The 17,477-nt window shown below is 46.2% G+C and overlaps 1 protein-coding gene across 2 annotated transcripts in view; it reads left to right on the plus strand.

The window, feature by feature from the left end:
- The window catches only part of sfxn3 (sideroflexin 3), a 70,154-nt gene that overhangs the window by 29,382 nt on the left and 23,295 nt on the right, over positions 1–17,477 (plus strand). For both annotated transcript variants that reach the window (XM_070876503.1, XM_070876506.1), the window contains exons 5-7: positions 9,812–9,887; positions 12,378–12,463; positions 14,555–14,682. In XM_070876503.1, coding sequence (XP_070732604.1) covers positions 9,812–9,887; positions 12,378–12,463; positions 14,555–14,682 — 290 coding nt within the window. The remainder of the gene's footprint in view (positions 1–9,811; positions 9,888–12,377; positions 12,464–14,554; positions 14,683–17,477) is intronic.

Raw genomic sequence — 17,477 nt, forward strand, 5'->3', positions numbered from 1 at the left:
GACAGCTACAGACACATGCAGAGCAAAGCACAGAGACCTTTGCCAGATGCAAGATAAATGGTGGCAGACGAAAGCAGAGGAAGTGGAACATTATGCTGAAACTGGCAATACAAAGATGTTCTTCAGTGCCATCAAGTCAGTCTATAGACCATCAAAACCCAGCACTACTCCACTCCTTTCAGCAGATGGCAGCACTTTGATCAAAGACAGTGAACAAAGAAGCACTTGACTCCATACCCCAGCAACCTATCAAAGAAGATCTTGATCTTCCTCCCAGCATGGACGAAGTAAAGAAAGCCATCAACCAGATGAGTACTGGAAAGGCTCTGTTAGATCTCTTAATTTCCAATGAAATACGAACTCCGATTGTAGTTTTAATGTCACTTTATTTTTTTGGCAGCAGTAACAAGCTCTTGGCTTTAAGCCAGGTCTTTGTCCTTCTGATATCACATGGCCAAAATGGCTGTATTTATACCGGGTTCAATTTACAGAAAAGAACTCGCCGCCTTTGACCTTATTGGCTCAATTAATAGTCTTTTAACCTTTTAATTGGCTCGCTACCCAAGTTCCTAAAATGTCAAGTTGATTGACTTAATGCAACATGCTCCCACTCATGTAGCATCTCTGACTTGGTGTCTGCGAATTTTCACAGCCTGTCTAAATGCAGCCTGTTTGAATTCTCTATCAATCTCCCCTTTGATTCCTTCACAAACTGAATCATAAAACATCAGGTATCACTGGTTAAACATTCTACAAAATAATTTCATACATGTTAATAGAGTTTCCTTCTAAAATTTGTTGATGTGTTTCGCCACATGTCCGGACTAGTAGCTTCCACACAAATTTACACCAACCCGAGTTCCATCGTGGCCACAATGGAAGTCTGGTTTTAGTAGGTTAATTAACCTTATTCCAATTTAATCCAAATCAATATCTTAATTCAACCAGTAAACAACCTTCCCTTAAGCATAACATACCCCTGTGCCACGTACAGACGGTCTGCTGGGACCTGCAAGGTGTCTCACCTGCGGGACAGCAGCTACAGCCGCCTGGTCGCAACAACATTTAATCAACATAAACAAACAATATAAAAGTAAAATAATTACAACATATAGAATTAAACCTTCCACCAATGAAGTTCCTATTGAACCTAGCCATTCAGTGGCTCCGCTCCACCAAGTGAATGATGGGGGTTGCTTAAGTTTTTCTACCTCCTTTTGGATATGCTCCGCTAAGTGGGTAATTTCTTCGGAGCTATCTGGGATATATGTGCAACACTCAGTTCCGAGTAGGGTGCAAGCACCTCCCTTTTCAGCCAGGATATAATCAAGGGCCGGTCTATTCTGTAGGGCTACTGTGCGGATTGCTACCATTTCTGCATTGATTTTAACTAGGGCCTCTGAGGTTTCATTGGCTACCCGTTCCACAACGGTTGCCATGTTAATGGATTCCCTTGGCAGTCTGGCGGTCCCATACCTGGGGATCAGAATAGCAAAGAACCTCTCTGTTTCTGTGATAGCTCTCTTAGGATGGTGTAACTGTTCTGACAGTGACTTTATATGATACATAGAAGGCACAATGTAGGCTAAATAGCAGGATCCCATCCAATTCTGGGGCAGCCAAGGGTAGGCCTTGTGGCCACACACCCAATAGGTGCCATTATAGGCAATGAATGTTAGCTGTTTCTTTGTCAGCAACATTCCGGGGGTGTCCAGGCTTTTCCATCTGTTTTATTCAGAATCCCCGTTACGTTAAAAATTCCCACATCGGCCCAGTTTGGACGGTTCCGTGGCTTGATTATATTATAATTCCGGGAGCAGTTACTATACCCCATATTTTGGCCTCCTTTGATGTTTCTAATCAGACAGACCGATTTCCCCCGGTCTTCCTATTCCCGTTGTATTAGTGATAACAAAAAATGGGGGCCGTTTGGAATTATTGTGGCACGGTTGGTATCCCCCTTCAAAGGTAGTCAGATTGTAACCTGCTGACTTCTATTTACGTGCCCAGTTTTCCGTATCCTGAACCGCATTGCCTGTTTTGTTTTGATTAATTTTCCACTCAGCCATTTCCGAGATATTCAAGGGAACTGGCCTCAAGGGAATCCCTCCCTTTGAGTGAATAGGAATATGCGCACACACCCAACAACGAGAAATGTTACCTTGTTTGGCATAAATGTATGACATATATAAAAAGGTATTTACATGTAATTCCCTGGCTACCCTACTATTTCCCTTTGGTGCAGAGGGTCGGCTAGTAAGAAGTAGGCCTATGCCTAGAATACCTACAATCAATAATACAGTAAATTTATACATTTCGCAAAAAGTAATTGTCCTTATTAGATTTCAGCTTCAGTTACGGGTGCTCGTTTAACGTGTGAAACGTGGATCCAGGCTTTCTTTCCTTGGACTTTAACAGCTGCCTGGGTGGTCAATAACACTTGGTAAGGTCCCTCCTACTTGGCACCCAAAGATTCTTTATGCAACTTTTTCACACACACCCAGATTCCCGGGATGATGTCGTGTCCTCCTTCGGGTGGATTACCCCAAGCTGCCGATACCTGTCGGGAAACAGAACTAATAGCATTGGTTAAGTTCTGACAGTATGATACCAAAGTGTCACTCATTAAGTGAACATCAGCTTTCCGTAAATCGATAATTCCTAGCAACGACATGGGTCTTCCTGTTAGAATTTCAAATGGGCTTAGTCCTGTAGTTCTGTTCGGGGTTGCCCTAATGCTACATAGCACTATTGGTAGTGCCTGGGGCCATAGTGTTCCTCCTTGGTGATATTTGGCAAGCCGTTGTTTCAGAGTTCGATTCATTCGCTCTACTTGTCCTGATGATTGTGGATGATAAGGACAGTGTAAATCCCACATAATGTTCAGTAACCTACAGACTTCTTGGCAGACAGCACCTGTGAAGTGTGTTCCCTGATCTGAGTCAATGCTACTCGGGACTCCCCATCGGGGAATGTAATCCTTACACAAGACCTTTGCAGTGTGATTGGCTGTGGCTCTTTTAGTTGGGACAGCTTCTACCCACCTAGAGAATCTGTCGACCATGACAAGAATGTTAGTGTATCCTTGGCATGAAGGAAGAGATATATAATCAACCTGCAGATGCTGGAATGGTCCGACAGGGGCAGGGGGCCTCAGTTGGGGCATTACAGTGATGGGTCCAGAATTATTTTTCTGGCAGACCACACAGCAGTCTGTTACTAGCTGGGCATGTTTTTTAAATCCCCGACCCCACCAGCTTTTCTTGAACCGTGTCGTCATCTGTTGTGAGGCCAAGTGTCCCCACGAGTGGATCTGTTGGGCTAAAAAAGGCACAAGCACTTGTGGCGCGACTGGCTTGTCGGTAACTCTTTGTCTCCAGACACCATCTTCGCATAGCTTAATTCCTGCCTCAATCCATGTCCATTTTTCCTCGGGAGCACTCGCCTTGCATTGTTTGAAGGTCTCGTGTCAGAATCCTGAGTGCTTTCAATCTGCACATCTGTTCTTCTGGAGGAATGCCCTGTGAGGCGGCATCTTTAGCTGCCTGGTCGGCTAAGGCATTTCCCTGTGCTTCTGTGGTATTTTCCTTGGTATAGGCCTTGCACTTCAGGACGGACACTTCCTGAGGTAATTGTATGGCCTCCAGTAAGTCTCGGACTTCTTTACCATTTCGGATAGGTGTACCAGCAGCAGTGAGGAATCCTCTCTTCCATCATAACAGACCAAAGTCGTGAGCGACTCCAAAAGCACAACGCGAATCTGTGTAGACATTAGCTGTCTGTCCTTCTGCTATTCGACATGCTTCTGACAGGGCCCGTAACTCGGCCTATTGTGCTGATGTTCCTGAGGGTAAACATCCTTTTGCTACTACCTCATATCAGGTTGTAACTGCCCATCCTGCTTTTCTGGTACCATTGTCAACAAAGGAGGAACCATCTATAAACAGGATGAGGTCTGGGTTGTGCAGAGGCTCCTCTGCTGCTAAGGCTGCTGCTTCTGTTTCTTTTACAATCTCCACGCAGTCATGCTCTTCACATTCTCTCCCCTCTTGCTTCCTCGATTCTGACATCGGGAGCATAGTTGCGGGATTAACCTTTTAATTTCCATTTTATGGCCCCCAACTCCATAGGCTGTACGTGCCCTACCATCCAATGGCAAAAAGTCTCCATATTGTAGGGGTAAGCATGTTAATTCCGCCCGTGTCTAAAAGACAGTCCACATCCTTATCGCCCACCCTCACAGTTATATATAGCCCATCTCCCCTCTGTTGTATTAGTGTGAGGAGGGGGGCCAGGGTGGGCTCTAATCGTTTTTTGCTATCCCAAGTAACTCCTTCTGTTGTTGTATTGTCAGTCACTTAAATGCTTCTATGAGGTCGTTATCTTGTGACAAGCCTGGTTTGTTGGCTGAATTGTATCCCTGGCTGTGTCCTCTTCCCCGGCTGCGACCTTGCTGTTTTGCCCTGCACGTCTTGGCCCAGTGACCTCCTTTCCCACAATAATGACATTTTCCGGGTAATTTTCCTAATGACTGTTTATCGGAATCCTGGGATTTCCATCCCATAGCCTGTACAGCTCAGACTTTAGCTCCCATATCCCGATCTAATTGGTTACATCGATCCACCAATGCTGCAAAGGTAGTTCCTCTACCTTCCCAGTCCGGTAACACTACCTTAAGCATTTTGGACAGTTCTGGCTTTAGACCTGCCACGAAAGCTGCTTTCAGGGTTCCAAACACTTGTTCATCCATTTCCTCATCCGTATTATTCATACCCGAATGTTCTAGCCACGTGCATCTAAACCGCTCGTCATACTCCAGGACCTCCTCTGTTCCTTTCTGTTGGCAGGCTGCAATTTTTCCCCAGTCTGTCTTAGCTGGACTGAAGGCTTGCAGCCAGTGTTTAATCGCCTCCCATCCTGCATCTAATTCTTGCTCATCCTGCCCCAAAGCTTCTTCTACCTTGTCGTGCAATTTTCTTCCCTGTGTTTTTGGCACCATTATGGTCAAAATTTGCACTCCGTCCCAGGGATGAAGTTGATATATATTTCTTAAGCGGTCCAATTGGTCCCACGTTTTTACTCCCCCTTTCTTTGGATTGGGCAATTCAATGGACCATTTATCAATTTTCTCTGGGTCTGCCGGATCATGAACTAAGTATTCTGCATACACCTTTTTCCTCCTTTTTTTGGATCCGCCCTCATCCGCAGTCTCTTCTGATTTGACTACAACTCGTCTTTTTAAATGGGGCAAAGCGCACCCCGAATTCTTCATCCTCTGACCCTGTATCGTCGGAGGATTCAGAATCCGTATCTATTCCTTGGTCGTGTCTTCGGGTTTGTGCTTTTAATTTATCCAAACATGGGTACCCTTGGAATTGACCGATACATTTTCCTTTTCCTATTACTGTCTCTTGACCTAATGATTTTTTCCATTCTTTAATTTCACCTTTAAGATCTTTAACTTCCGCTTCCAGCTTTTCAAGTTCAAGCTTTTTCTGTCGCAGCTGCGCACAAACAGCTTGCAATTGGTCCTTTGTACTGGTCAGTTCTCGAACATGTTGGGAATGCATTATAATTTCATTCCGCTTTTGAATCTGTCCCATAACAGCTAGGGACCATCTGATTCACTCTTTATTTCTCATACGGGTCGTTTTTCCCCGGACCCTTTTAATCTCGTCCAAGGACCATTGTCCTTTGGAGGTTCTGTACTTTTGTTCGATCTTAATACAGGTTTTAGATAAGTTGAATTGTTGCTCTATGTATTCTTTCAACTGTTCGAGAATCTCATCTAGCGAAACTTCAGCTGGTGCCTGCCCACTTTTTAACAGTTGTAGGCAATTCTTTGCTCTTATCTCCTGCCATAATACTGATTTCTTTACTGGGGTCTCGAGTCGTAGGCTTTCTAGCCGATCAATAGGTCGGTGATTAATTAACTAACACACCGCCGAACTTAGACGTCTATGGGACCTCGAGCCGACTACCAACCAGAGGGTTTGCAAACTGGAGGCTTTCAGAATCGCGTAGAGGGAGAGGAGAATTTAGACTTTTGACCGAGGACTTTTATAAAGAGGAGTCCTTACCTCAGTATGTAGGTTTGATGTCCAAAATTCAGTTTCTTTCCTCAGCGATCGTGTTCGTGACGCCAAAATTGTTAGATCTCTTAATTTCCAATGAAATACGAACTCTGATTGTAGTTTTAATGTAACTTTCTTTTTTGGCAGCAGTAACAAGCTCTTGGCTTTAAGCCAGGTCTTTGTCCTTCTGATATCACATGGCCAAAATGGCTGTATTTATACCGGGTTCAATTTACAGAAAAAAACTCTCCTTCTTTGACCTTATTGGCTCAATTAATAGTCTTTTAACCTTTTAATTGGCTCGCTACCCAAATGTCAAGTTGATTGATGACTTAATGCAACATGCTCCCATTCACGTAGCATCTCTGACTTGGTGTCTGTGAATTTTCACAGCCTGTCTAAATGCAGCCTGTTTGAATTCTCTATCAGGCTCCAGGAAAGGATGGAATCCCTGCCGAAATCTACAAGGCAGTAGGCCCAGCAACTCTCGAGGCCTTTCATGATATGATATAATTAGCATCTTGGAAGATGAAGACATGCCACAGGACTTCCGTGACGCTATGATAGTTTCCCTCTACAAGAACGAGGGCAACAAAGCAGACTGTGGCAACTACAGGGGAATATCGCTTCTGTCCATTGCTGGGAAGGTCATCGCCCGCATAGTATTGAACCGACTCATAGCTAGTGTCTCAGAAGTAAATCTTCCAGAAACACAATGTGGCTTTCAACCTGGTTGGAGCACAGCGGACATGATCTTTGCACTCAGACAATGCAGGAGAAGTGCATTGAGCAGAACATGGACCTGTACGCTGTATTTATTGACCTCATCAAGGCCTTTGATACTGTTAACAGAGCAGCGCTGTGGTCAATCTTGACGAAACTTGGGTGCCCAAGGAAGTTTGTCCACATCATCGAGCTGTTTCATGACAACATGACGGGTGAAGTGCTCTCAGACGGCACAACAACGGCCCCATTTGCCATCTCCATTGGAGTGAAACAAGGTTGTGTACTCGCTCCAGTTCTGTTCAACCTATTCTTTACCTGCGTCTTGAACTATGCCATAGAAGACTTGGAGTTTGGGGTTTACCTGAAATATCGATTAGATGGTTCACTGTTCGACCTCTGCCGCCTAGCAGCAAAGACCAAAGTACGGAAACGACTCATCCTAGAGGCGCTTTTTGCTGATGACTGCGCCCTTATGGCACACCAGGAGAGTGACCTACAATTCATACTCAGCAAAATTTGCTGAGGCAACAGAATTGTTTGGCCTAACCATCAGCCTTAGTAAAACCGAGGTTCTCTACCAGCCTGCTCCCGGCACCACAGCACCTGCTCCCACAGTCTTCATCGGCAGTATACAACTAAAGTCAGTGGACAGCTTCAAGTACCTTGGCAGCACCATATCAAGTGATGGGTCCTTGGACAAGGAGATTGATGCAAGGATCTGTAAAGCCAGACAGGCACTTGGTCACTTGCGCACTAAGGTGTTGAGTCACCACCACATCCGACTGTCAACTAAACTGTTGGTGTATAGAGCAGTCGTTCTCTCATCTCTCCTTTATGGATGTGAGACCTGGACACCCTACAGGCGTCACATCAAAAAGTTGGAAGCTTTCCATATGCGCAGTCTCATATCAAGACTCCACATATGCTGGCAAGACCGAGTGTCAAACTGTGAGGTTCTGGAGAGAGCACAATCAACTAGCATCGAGGTGATCATCATGCGAGCCCAGTTCCGGTGGGCTGGACATGTCATCCGCATGGATGAGTCAAGGATCCCCCGTCAGCTTCTTCACGGCGAGCTCTGTGAAGGTCAAAGACGCCAGGGGCGCCCCCGCAAGTGCTACAAAGATTGCATCAAGGCTAACCTCTAGTACTGTGGCATCCGACCAAAGAACCTCGAGAATACAGCAGTTAATCAAATCCAGTGGCGAACCCTCACGAGGACTGCCTACCAGACCTTCGAAGAAAGCCGATGTCAACGCCTGTGGGACACTAGAGATAGACAACATCAGGTGGCAGTACTGTCAGCATCAGGCACATCGAACTTCCCTTGTCTGACGTGCAAGAGACTATGCGCATCCAGAATTGGGCTATACAGCCACTTGAAGACACATGCCATTGATGATTAGCACATCAACGTCTTTGTTGGATACAACAGACTAACAAGTGTAAATGAGACAGGTTATGTGGTTTTTCTATTCAATAATGTTGCTTGGAGAAACCCGAATACACACAGAACCCAACAATGGTGATGGTGTGATTCTAAGGTTCTTTAGAATTCGTAAGTCAAAAGGCTGTTCGTTCTGCCTGAACATGCGTAAAGTGGAGAGAATAACTTTCATGTAGAAACATCATTAATTTGGATTTTAACAAGTGACTGAGCAGGGGACTAGCCCATCAATACAGCAACGTAAACTATTGGGGCTGTCACAGAAGAAAAGAGATTTTCTTTGTATTATTGTGTCTACTATTTTTCTTCAGCCAGAGATGTACAGGTGCAGCGTCCAGAATCCGGAATCCTCGGGACTATTCCAGATTCCGCGTTTTTCCAGACTTTGGAATGTCTTTCTGACGTAATAAATCCAGAAACACCTGAGCCCAGGTTCGGGTATTTCCGGATTTCGGAGGAGTGGGGGTGAGGTGGGGGGTGGGGTGGGAAAGGAAAGGAGAGACAGAGTTCGAGCCACTAGCCCCATTGATGAGGATGTTGGGCGGGGCCCAGTCACCAAGGAGCTGTTCGGGCAGGGCCCCACTGCCGAGGAAGTGTTTAGGCGGGCCCTGCCCTGGTGGAGCTGTTCGGGTGGGCCCCATCGTGGAGGTGGTGTTTGGGCGGGCTGGCGAAGACCATGCATTGCCATGGCAACTTAGCCTACAGTTGCTAGTCAGTGCTGAATGGAGACAATTTTGTGCTGTGGCTCCTTTGCTCACTCGGGACAAGATTCAGAATTGCCGAAGACAGGACCCTTGATATCAAGAAAAGAAACCTTGGGGTAGAAATTCGTTAGCTTAGCGCCCTGGAAAGGTTCGAAACAGGGGCACTAAAGGGGTTTAGAGCCACGAGCGCGGGCATTCGCCCGGGGGCATCAAGCCGGTGTGCAACGCCCCTGGTTTCAGCATCGCGATGATTTTTATTTGGAGCTGACCCTGTAGCACAGCGTAGTGGGACCCCTCGGAAAGCGGGCAATCCGAGATGTTCCGTCAGCAGTGAAGGAAGGAATGAGTACATCAGGTAAGTGTAATTGTTTTTTTTTTTATTTTTGCGATTTATGTTTATGTGGGCTGAGCAAGGTATTGGGAATGTTTTTTGGTGGTTTTTTTTCCAGAAGAAGCCTCTCTCAGGGCACTTCGTGGCCAGCTCTTTAGCTCGGAATTTTCAGTTGCTCCGCCGGCCTAGCGCCCTAAAAGAGGTGTGGAATGCCTCCCTTTGCGCTCCGCCCCACATTCGGGGCTCAGCTATTGAATTTTGTGGCTGCAGACGCAAACCATTTCCTGGCGCAAAATTTACTGATCGGCTGCTAATTAGCCTCAAACCGAATTTCCACCCCCCTACTTCCTCATTCTGGACAGAATTAAAATCCAGGTCCTAAAGGACAATGTACTGATCCACTCTACTATTCCGTTCCGAAGACCAAGTCCAATTTTAAATAAATTTGCCTCGGGCAGCCTCTAACTTTGAGAAGTTTGAATTGTTCTATATTCATTCTAAATGTCTACTTTTCTCTAACCCTTTACAGCCAACTGGGTACTGCCTATGCCAGTGCAACTACAGGTGCGGTGGTCACAGCCCTTGGGCTGAAGTCGCTCACTAAGGTAATCTTATTAAATGTATTTGTTTAGCTCCTATAGTAAATTTAGCAAAAACATTTCTACTTTATTAAAAAAAAAAATTATTATTTTCTTCTTTGTGCTGCTTTATAACACACTGGTTAACATTTTTGAATAAATTGCTGTTTTGTGTACTCTGTTCCTTCATGGTCACTGGGCAAAAAACCTGGAATTTGCTACCCAACACAACTATGGGAGCTCCATCATCACAAGAGCTGCAGTGCTTCTTGGGGGTGGTGGTGGGGGGAGAGGGGGAGGGGGGTGGTGCTGGTTGGGTAACTGAGGATGTGCAATAATCGCCAGCTTACCAGCAATGTTCCCTGTGATTTTTTTTTTTTGGGGGGTCGTGCATGACCCCTTTTAAGTGACTGCGCAGCCCATTCAAATAGCCCATTGGAATAACCGCCCATGTTCTCGCATGGGTGGTTATTCCAATTGAAAAGCAGGTGAGCGGCCTGCACGGGAGCTCCAGATAGACACACGGCCACCCAGCTTAGTGAGAACATTGCTTGCCAGCATTGTCCACATCCTGAAAGCAAATGCTGCTGTTAAGGCATTTGAAAGCAGCAAAAAAAAGACTTGCCTTTATATCATCATCATCATCATCATCATCATCATCATCATCGGCGGTCCCGTGAACAAGGATGACTTGCTTCCACACCAAAAGGAATGGCCCAGAAATTCCTGCCTCTCGGGTCTGTACGGGGTGTATACGGACCCGGGAAGGCATCGCAAAAGCCGGTTTTCAGCGCACAATGTGCATGCGCTGAAAACCGGCTTTTTCGATCTGTCGAGCTTGGGGCTTGACAGACCCTCCGCATATCGGGAGTAAGGACATTTGCATGGGCAAGATTGCAGTATTTACCCATATCTTGCCCAGCAAATGTCCTCAAAACTCTTGCGCCTGATAAAAGCAGGCACATAGCCTACTTTTACAGGAATAAGTTTTAAAGTACACAAAAACATTATAAAAAATTTTTTTTTAAATTGTTTAAAAACCCACCCCACTAACCCTCACCATAATTTACAACATTTTTTGAAAAATCGGAAAATATATTTTTTATAAAGCATAAATAACTAATTTAAATTAATAAAAGTATTTGGTGTAATCTTTTTCTACTTTCTTATTCGTTTTATGTGTTGGGGGGGGGGTGGGGGTTCTCATTTATAATGGAAACTCCAACTTATGGAGTTCCCGTTATTATGAATGAGAACATACTTTACCTGGATTGGCTGCCCAGAGCCATGTGACTCCAACTTCTGCTGGGGCCGGGACTTCCTGCGCCCGGCGCAAATGTCCTGCCCCGGCTGCTGAATTGGGCTTACCGCCCCTCAAAGGAAGTGGAGCGCAATCTCGCGCGCTCCACTTCCTTTAGGGGCGGGACCAGCGGCGCTAACGGGCCGCATAGTGCAGCACTCTGCATAGCGCTAACACGTTTCATTGCCCCTCCCCTTCACTTAAAGGGGAGGGCAGCTGTGCATTGTGCAAGGCCTCTGATGTCCTCTACAAGACCCCTCCAAAGCAACGTTGTACCAGGCCTGCAGCCCGACACCCATAACGGAATGCTGGGCTGTATGATGACGGCCCGGACCATGTGGAAATACAGGCTAGGGAAGCCGCCCAGAGAGTCGGAAAAAAAAGTAAGATCGCGGGGCGTTGGCGAAACTCCCCTTTAATTTCCGCCCCCGCGAGCAAATGTCGGCCAGCTTGGCGACCTGCGATGCTGCCGTTGACACCTGCTCGCACCAGCCTCGCGGGCCAATGGGCCTCTGAAAAAGGGTCAATTTGACCCTGTTGCTGACCACTGTTCATCACCTCAGGATTCCTACAAGTTGTAATGCTAGAGATGTCAAGGCCTTGGGAGAGGGTGCAGAGGGGATTTGTTAGAATGGTACCAGCAGTGAGGGACTTTAGATGTGTGGAGAGACTGGAGAATCTGGGATTGTTCTTTTAAAATGGGGAAGGTTAAGGGAAGATTTAATAGAGATGTTCAAAATAATGGAAGCGTTTTGATAGGAGAAACTGTGTCCACTGGCAGCAGGGTCGGTAACCAGAGGACACAGATTTAAGATCATTGGCAAAAGAACCAGGGGAAGATGAGAATTTATTTACGCAGTAAGTTGTTATGATCTGGAATGCACTGCCTGATGGGTGGTGGAAGGAGATTCAATAGTAACTTTCAAAAGGGAATTGGATATATAATTGAAAAAGAAACATTTTCAGGGCTAAGGGGAAAGAGCAAGGGAGTGGGACTAATTGGATAGCTCTTTTAAAGAGTCAGTACAGGCCCGATGGGCCGAATGGCCTCCTTTAGTGCCGAATGATTCTAACTTGGTTCGTGGGATGGAGTTGGGATAAGAGAGGAAGACTAAAGGCGGTATTGAACGATCATAACTTTGTTTTGAAAATGCCAGATTTGATTTAGTTGGTGATCCGTTGAAGATTAACAGTGTTCCTTTTTTTCTTTTCTGAAGCATTTGCCGTCTCTGATTTCTCGTTTTGTGCCCTTTGCCGCAGTAGCTGCTGCCAACTGTATCAATATCCCTTTCATGAGGCAGAGGTAAGACAGTCGTAAAATGCAAAAGGAGGGAAAAGAAACTGTAAATGATGGTAATCTGATAACAAAAGCAGAAAACACAATGTACATAGAAGGTCCATCAGCATCTGAATAATGAAAAGACGATTAGCATTTCTGACTCTTTGTCAGAGCGGCATACTGGAGAATAAGACAGCCCTTTACTAATGAAGTGCAGAGGATAGGAGAGAACAGGCAGAAATCGAGAGTCTGGAACGCCAACTATTATCACATAGATGCAGTTTAATAGTTTGCCAACCTTGTATGAAAACATGGAAAGGATTGAAGAAATACTGGATGATGTTCATGAAAGAGGCTTATTTGTACTGAGAATTCCAAAACAAAGTTGCCAATACAATGCAAAACATTTTTAGGAGATCAAAATAGTGAAATTATTTTTGGACCAGAATCTAATGTTGTTTGGATGTCCCACAGTAAAAGAAAGATTTGGATTTATATTGAATCTTATTATTACTTCTCTTGAACATCTCAAATTGCTTTGAAGCACAATAATGTTTAGGTAGGCACAAACATTTTGCACAGGTGCAACATCCCAGCAGCAGCAAAGAGATGATCCGTTAGTCTATTTTTACAAGGTTTTGCTTGATTGTGGAATGTTGGCTGGGAGAACTTCCCACTTTTACTCGAATAATGCAGCAATGTAATGGTAGACAGGATAGGCAAGGCCTCGGTTTAACATTTCACCCAAAGGGCAGCACCATAGAGAGCGCAGCACTCACTCGATGCTAAAGTTCAGCTTAGGTTGTACGTCGATTCGGACAAGATTGATACCAAAAGGTTTACACTGTAGGTAGGCTTGCATTTCTTTGCATGCCAATGATAGTGTCGCAGTTTATACCTAACCGATCTGATCAATTTCTAAAGCATTTGGGGCATCTCTGGAGTACTCATTCTTCCCTCAACTTTGGTGGTAGAATTTCCACGGGGGTTCCCCAATCTCCTTCCATAAGATCGGCAGAAAGCCTAGAGAAACAAGTGTTTGAGACATTTCTTTGGGATTTCCAATGATCTTTCACTGGGAAATTGTGAGAACCCCAGCATAAATTATTGGAGTTGATGTTTAATAGACATCCTCTCTCTCTCTCTCTCTCTCTCTCTGCCTGTTCGTGTTAACATTTGATTAAGTTTAAGGTTGATCCTTTACTTTTTGTTTATTCAATATATTCACTTAAACATTTAAGTACTGATCACATCATCGAGGAAGGTAGTTTGGGATGGATTGCTGAAGTCTTGTGATGTTCGGGAGCTGAGTTCGCATATAATTTTGAAGCAGGTACATTTAAAATGAATGAACTTTTGCTGATAATTCAGCTCCCTAACAATGAGATTAGCACTCACTACTTCGTAACACCTCCCAGTAAGTTCCCAGTTATGATTTTTTTTTTAAAAATCAACAAGAATTGTGGAAAATTTTGTTTTAATGGAGTTTGTTACTGAAGAGCAGCACAGGAGCTCAACTGGCCAACGTTTCAATCAACACCTAAAACAGATGATCTCATTGTTGGCTGTCGCGTTTCCTACATTACAACAGTGACTGCACTTCAAAAATACTTCTTTGGCCGCAATGCGCTTTGGGACATCCTGAGGTTGTGAAAGGCGCTATATAAATGCAAGTTCTTTCTGTTTGAGATCAAGCCCTAAAATTCGTTTCTGGGGCGACAGCGCAAAGTGGACGGTATCGGATTGACCGTGCGTTATAGGCAGCGCCTGATGGTCAATTCCATTGCAGTCAATAGAATAACATTTCAAGCTCAATGTATAATGGGCGGCCAATCCGACACTGCCTGTTTTGCCCCTCCTGTCAGACAAATTTCTAGCCCCAAATCTGGAGAGAAATTTGGCAATGTCAACATTTAAAGCAGAAATTTGCCATCCTTTTGAATACAAATTTGTCCCCAGTAAGATGTAATCTAGTGCCTGCTGAAGTCAGTACATTTATGCACCTTAACATGGTGCTTCACATTTGCTTACACACTGCAAATATAGATGTGTGCTTGCCACACAGCAAATATAGAGTCTTGCACCTTGTTCCCTAAACACCTTTTTCTTTTGCAGAGAACTTAAGTTTGGGATTCCAGTCACCGACGTCAATGGGAACCGACTTGGGGAGTCGCCCAAGGCAGCACAGCAGGCCATTTCCCAGGTGGTGGTATCTCGGATTGGGATGGCGATACCCGCCATGGGTAAGTCAGGACCCAATTGTGAGGCTTGCTGCTCTTCCCGTTGAAGTTTTTTTTATTTACATTTTTTTTTTTAAGTCGATGGTTAGGTTTAATGGACTGATTCTTGATCGGATGTGGCCAGTGGAGAGAAGTACCCTCCCCAGGGCTCCTCCTGGCTCCACATTCAGATATGTCAAACATTTTTCCTGTTATAGCCTCCAGCGATCGCTTTAGAGGAATGCTGCTTTTGGCCCGAGAAAACTGACTGCAGCATGATTGTTGCTTGCTGTGGTTAGTTGCGATCAAATATGGGAAAGGGGCCTGAAACCGGCATTAGGTCCAGGATTTACATTGGAAATGGGCCCAACGCTGGTCTCAGTCTTGTGCCCTTGAAGACTCTGGTCACCCGAACCAATTTAAGAACATAAATAGAAGCAGGAGTAGGCCATTCGGCCCCTCGAGCCTGCTCCGCCATTTAGTCAGATTGTGGCTATTGTCTACCTCAACACCACTTGCCTGCACTGTCCCCCTTGGTTCCCTTAGCATTTAGAAATCTCTCGATCTCTGCCTTGAATATACTCGACGACTGAGCGTCCACAGCCCTCTGGGGTAGAGAATTCCAAAGATTCACAACCCTCTCAGTGAAGAAATATTTTCTCGTCTCAGTCCTAAATGGCCTTTATTCTGAGACTGCGACCCCTGTTTCTAGACTCCCCAGCCAGGGGGAACATCCTCCCAGCAACTACCCTGTCAGGCTCCTTAAGAATTTTATATGTTTCAATGAGATCACCTCTCATTCTTCTAAACTCTAGAGAATATAGGCCTTGTCTATTCAATCTCTCCTCATAGGACAATCCCCCATCCTAGGAATCCGTCGAGTGAACCTTTGTTGCACTTTGGCATGAAGCGCTCTCCTGGCACGGGACCTGCATGATCACACCACACCACATGCCATATTTGACTTTACACCCCCCTCTATTTGCCTGTAAAATGGGGCAGGAAGGGGCGCAGCCCAATCAAGTTCTCGACCTCGATGTCCAATAAACCTGTGTTGTTCTCCAGTGCATTGTGTCACCGTGATCAGGTAACATCAGCAAATCAACAGTTTTTGGCTTTGGTCAACCAGTGTCAGCATAAAGTATTTTCATCATTTACCGCATGACCAGATGCAGGATAAAATCTGCCCCAACAATGTGCCTTGGCTTCAACCCCAGAAGGGCAGCGCGTGCTGCACCTTTTTGATTTTTTTTCCCCATTTCCTGCATCGGCTATCCCTGCGGCTGCTCTGAGTTCTATTGCCAATTGTGGGCAGTATTGGCACGCTGCAATGTCTGCTGCCGCATTAAGAATGGCACTGACAAAACCAACAAAGGCCTCTGAACAGTGCCTAATACCAACTAAGCAAGATAATGTGAGGTTGGGGAACAATCTTTCCAAAGATGGTTCAGTGGGCAGCACTCTCGCCTCTGAGTCCGAAGGTTGTGGGTTCAAGTCCCACTCCAGGAGTTTGAGCACAAAAATCTAGGCTGACACTCCAGTGGAGTGCTGAGGTGGTGCTACACTGTCGGAGGTGCCGTCCTTCGGATGAGACGTTAAACCAAGGCCCCGTCTGCCCCCTCAGGTGGACGTAAAAGATCTCATGGCACTATTTCAAAGAATATCCCCGGTGACCTGGCCAATATTTATCCCTCAATCAACATCACTAAAACAGATTATCTGATCGTAATCACATTGCTGTTTGTGTGCGCAAATTGACTGCCACATTTATTACAATACAACAGTGACTGCATTTCATAGTGTTTAATTGGCTGTAAAGCACTTGGAATTAAAAATAGAAAATGCTGGAATTCTCAGCAGGTTAGGCAGCATCTGTGGAAAGAAACAGTTAACGTTTTGGGTCTGACCCTTTGTCAGAACTGTAAAAGTTCCAAAATATAACCGATTCTTAAGGAAGTGCAGGGGCATTGAAAGAGGGAGGGGAGGAAAGAACAAAAGGGAAGGTCTGTGATAGGGTGGAAGGCAGGAGAGATTTAAGAGACAAAAGGGATGATGGGCAAAATGAGATGGTAATGAAACAAAAGAGGAGTCTAGGGGCCCAAGTTTCCACAAGAAAAAAACCGGGCGATCCTCCGAGCTGGGCGCCTGTTTTTCGCGCCTAAAACGGCGCCTAAAAAAATCCTCGGTATTCTCCACCTACTGACAGGTCCTCTGGCCCTCGGCGCAGCCAGCACGAGCTGTGGGGGGAGGGCGGAGCCAGGTCCCGGCGCTGAAAACAGTGCTGGGACCTCTGCACATGTGCGCTACAGTGGGCACGCAAGTGCAGTAGCTCCAGGCGCCGAACTGTGTGGGAGGGGCCCGAAGCACGCAGCCCCTAGCCCTGGCCGAATGGCCTCACTGGGGATGCGTGAATGAGGTTCCTCCCACGGCCAGCTCCTGCACCCCCCCGCCCCACGACCAGACCTGACACTCGCTCCCCCCCCGCCGACCAGACCCGACCTGACGCCCGCCGACCAGACCAGACCCGACCCGAACCGACACCCGCTCCCCCCCCCCCCCCCCCCCGCTAATCAGACCCGACCCGACATCCGCTCCGCCGACCGGACACCCGCTCTCCCGCCCCGCCCCGACACCCGCCCCCCCCCCCCCCCCCCGACTGACCCAACCCAACCCGCGCTCCTGTTCCCTGACCCGCCTCTTCCCCTTCCCCCTCCCCCGCTCTCTCTCTCCTCCCCTCCCCCGCTCTCTCTCCTCCCCTCCCCCGCTCTCTCTCCTCCCCTCCCCCGCTCTCTCTCCTCCCCTCCCCCGCTCTCTCTCCT

Source organism: Pristiophorus japonicus, chromosome 3 (genome assembly GCF_044704955.1).
Source record: "Pristiophorus japonicus isolate sPriJap1 chromosome 3, sPriJap1.hap1, whole genome shotgun sequence".
NCBI lineage: Eukaryota > Metazoa > Chordata > Chondrichthyes > Pristiophoridae > Pristiophorus > Pristiophorus japonicus.